This window comes from Megascapheus bottae, chromosome 22 (genome assembly GCF_031878675.1).
Source record: "Megascapheus bottae isolate mThoBot1 chromosome 22, mThoBot2.hap1, whole genome shotgun sequence".
In the NCBI taxonomy this organism is placed as follows: domain Eukaryota; kingdom Metazoa; phylum Chordata; class Mammalia; order Rodentia; family Geomyidae; genus Megascapheus; species Megascapheus bottae.
Window position 1 is genome coordinate 2773627 of NC_143530.1, and position 2916 is coordinate 2776542.

At 63.0% G+C, this 2916-nt stretch overlaps 1 protein-coding gene across 1 annotated transcript; it reads right to left on the reverse strand.

The window, feature by feature from the left end:
• Paqr8 (progestin and adipoQ receptor family member 8) lies at window positions 1-2238 on the reverse strand. The gene has a single exon (XM_090355500.1). The coding sequence runs from the start codon at window positions 2233-2235 to the stop codon at window positions 1177-1179; it is 1059 nt and encodes a 352-aa protein (XP_090211626.1). The 5' UTR covers window positions 2236-2238; the 3' UTR covers window positions 1-1176.
• Window positions 2239-2916: the final 678 nt, after the last annotated feature.

Consider the following 2916-nt stretch of genomic DNA (forward strand, 5'->3'; position numbering starts at 1 on the left):
CTTGTTTTAGTACACAAGGGATGTTACAATGATAGGATGCGAAGCCTGGAAAGAGAAGGCTTCTTCTCCACTCTCCCTGTGATGCAGCCTCTGCCATGGATTACTGTAGGAATCAGTCCTCAGAGCTGCATGGCCAAAACACACGACAGGCACCACCTACCCCGGGGAAGCTGTTGGGCAGCCGTGCTCCACCCAGAACTTTGGCTACAGGATGGCTCATTCTTACCCAGAGGAGCCTTCAGGAACCAGCCACACCCACACCATGAGCTTACATTTGGGAGAATGTCCTGGGAGAATTGCCAGCCTGAGGAACCCTGAATTCATGTGGGCCCTTTCTGTGACAGTATCTACAACATCTGAGAGGATCTTTAGAACCAAGTCATCCTACCACGGGCTTTTAAAACATGCCGGTCACCTTCCTAGGGCAACCCCAGATCTGGTGTATAAGCAGCCTGGTACCTCCAGTAGTTCTGCACTGCACAGGTAACAAATAGTAGTCTACACCAGATACACAGGGCACCCATGATGTAGTGGGGCTTTCTGGTGGCTCTTGGCACTGTTCTTTCTCCTCTAAGAAAATGAATGAGTCCCCTGAGTGCTCAAACAGCTCCAAGCATTCCCCAGAAACCCATGCGAAGGGTAGGTGTGCACGGCACTTCAAACAAAACAGACAGGCAGTCCTGAGAAAGAGGCCAGTGTTTCGTGGACAGGAGAGACCAGCGGTCGTACACACAGAGTAATATGTCTGAGGGTTTCACCAGGTCACCTCGGATCCGCCGACTTCCCGCCCTAGACAATCTGAGATCAACTTAGAGTGCTTTGGTTAATGTACTCAGACATCAAAGACCAGAATGCCAGTGAGGAGAGAGCCAGCCCCCTCTCCACCCTTGAGTTCCCAATCGTCCCTTCCATTCTGAGGCTGGCCTCTGAGGGCCACCGAGGCCACATCCTCTGGCGGTGACGATGGTCCCCTTTCCTGTGGCGCCTCGTGCATCTTAGCCAGGATCCCTTTCTGGTAAGGCTGTGGCCCAGAAGGAGAGGAAATGTCCCCTCTTGACGGAAGCTCTTTGGAGCATCCACCCTGCAGGGGACGTGCGGGTACTCACGGAGGGCTCGGTCCACGTGTCTGCGGCCCCGGGAGCCGCCTGTCCGTCCCCCCCCCCACCCCGGGGAACCTCAGGACTCCTTCTGGGACAGCCGGGCCTTGACCTTGCGGCGCAGCAGGCCGGCCGTGGCCGCGCTGCAGGCCGCCAGGAGGAAGAAGGAGAGGCAGGCGGCGTAGACGGACAGGGGCCCGTGGCGCTGCAGGAAGATGTCCCGGCGGGTCTGGAAGTCCAGCAGGACGGCCTCCAGCTGGGCCAGCGTGCAGACCGACAGGAAGGCGTGGAAGATCTGGTGGCCGTGGCCCACGATGTCGCAGGAGCCCGGGAAGTACTTCTCGGGCACGGGGCAGGAGAAGAAGGAGGCGCTGAGCAGGAAGAAGAGGATCTGGAGCGTGTGGTACCAGGCGGCGCGCTCCTGGCAGCCGGCCAGGTGGCAGAGCGCCACGCGGTGCGCCACGGGGCTGGCGTCCAGCACGAAGGCCAGCCCGGCGGGCAGCAGCTGGCAGAGCTTGCGCATGGGCGGGTAGGGCCGGCGGAAGCGGTACTTGGCGTAGCAGCAGCCGGCGCAGGAGAGCCACCCGCAGAAGGCGGCGGCGGGCAGGAAGAGCAGGCGGCAGCGCTCGTACCAGGCCTGCTCGGCGCTGTAGAAGAAGTGCGCCAGCGCGCTGCCGTACTGGTACACGCCGACGCCCACGTAGTCGGCGAAGTAGAGCGTGTAGTGCCACAGCTCGGACTTGGACTGCAGCAGGTGCGCCAGCAGGCTGCAGCCCAGGTAGGTGAGCGCCGACAGCACGAAGAGCAGCAGCGGCCAGGCGCGCGGGCCCCACGGCAGCCCCGCGCCGCGCGCGAACGCGGCGAAGCGCAGCAGCACGGCCAGCGCCGCCAGCAGGTGCGTCCACACGTTCACCACCTCGTTGTGCTTCTGGAACAGGCTCAGCACGTAGTAGCGCCAGCCCTGCCCCGGGCGCCGGTACCCGGCGCGGATGTACGGCTCCCGGAACAGCTGCGGCACGTCCGTCTCCCGCACGGTGCGCGGCAGCCGCGGCAGCCGGCGCCCCAGCAGCCGCGGGAGGCCGCCCAGCGGAGGCCCGCTCGACAGCGCGCTCAGGCGCTCCAGGAGGGCGCCCGCCATGGCGGCTGCGGCGGCGGCGGAGGAGGAGGAGGAGGAGGCGGCGGGGGTGGGCGCGGCCTGCGGGAGGGAGGACAACAGGGTCAGCGACCGAGGGGCCCGGCCTGGAGAGGCCTACCTCGGGGAGAGCGGCCCGGCCTGGAGCGGGACTCCGGCCTGGAGAGGGGCCCGGCCTGGAGAGGGGCCCGGCCTGGAGAGGGGGGCCCCCCGCCGTGGAAAGGCCTACCTCGGGGAGCGGGGCCGGGTGAAGGCTGGCGTGAGGCCTTTCTCAGCTGGACAGGGCCTGCTCTAACTGTGCAGTGGGGGTTAGCTGTGTCCTCCCTTTCCCAAACGGGGCCTCACGAGGAGCCTTACCGCTCCCCAGCATTTGTTGAATTTAGGGGTTCTGAAGCCTGTTCGGTCAGCTTGGAACACTCCTCTTGCCTATCAAGAAACCCCACTCCCAAGATCACAGGCCTGTCCAAGAGCTGAAGGAAGTAAACAAGAGTAATAGATATCCACCCTACTGGGCCTATACTCTGCTCAGCACACGACCACCAGAACGCCAGTGGTATACAGTGCTTGATCTAAAGGATGCTTTCTTCAGCCTCCCTCTCGCCCCCAAGAGCCAACCTTGTTCGCCTTCGAATGGCATGATCCTGAGGTTGGGGTCAGTGGGCAGTTAACCTGAACTAGACTACCCCA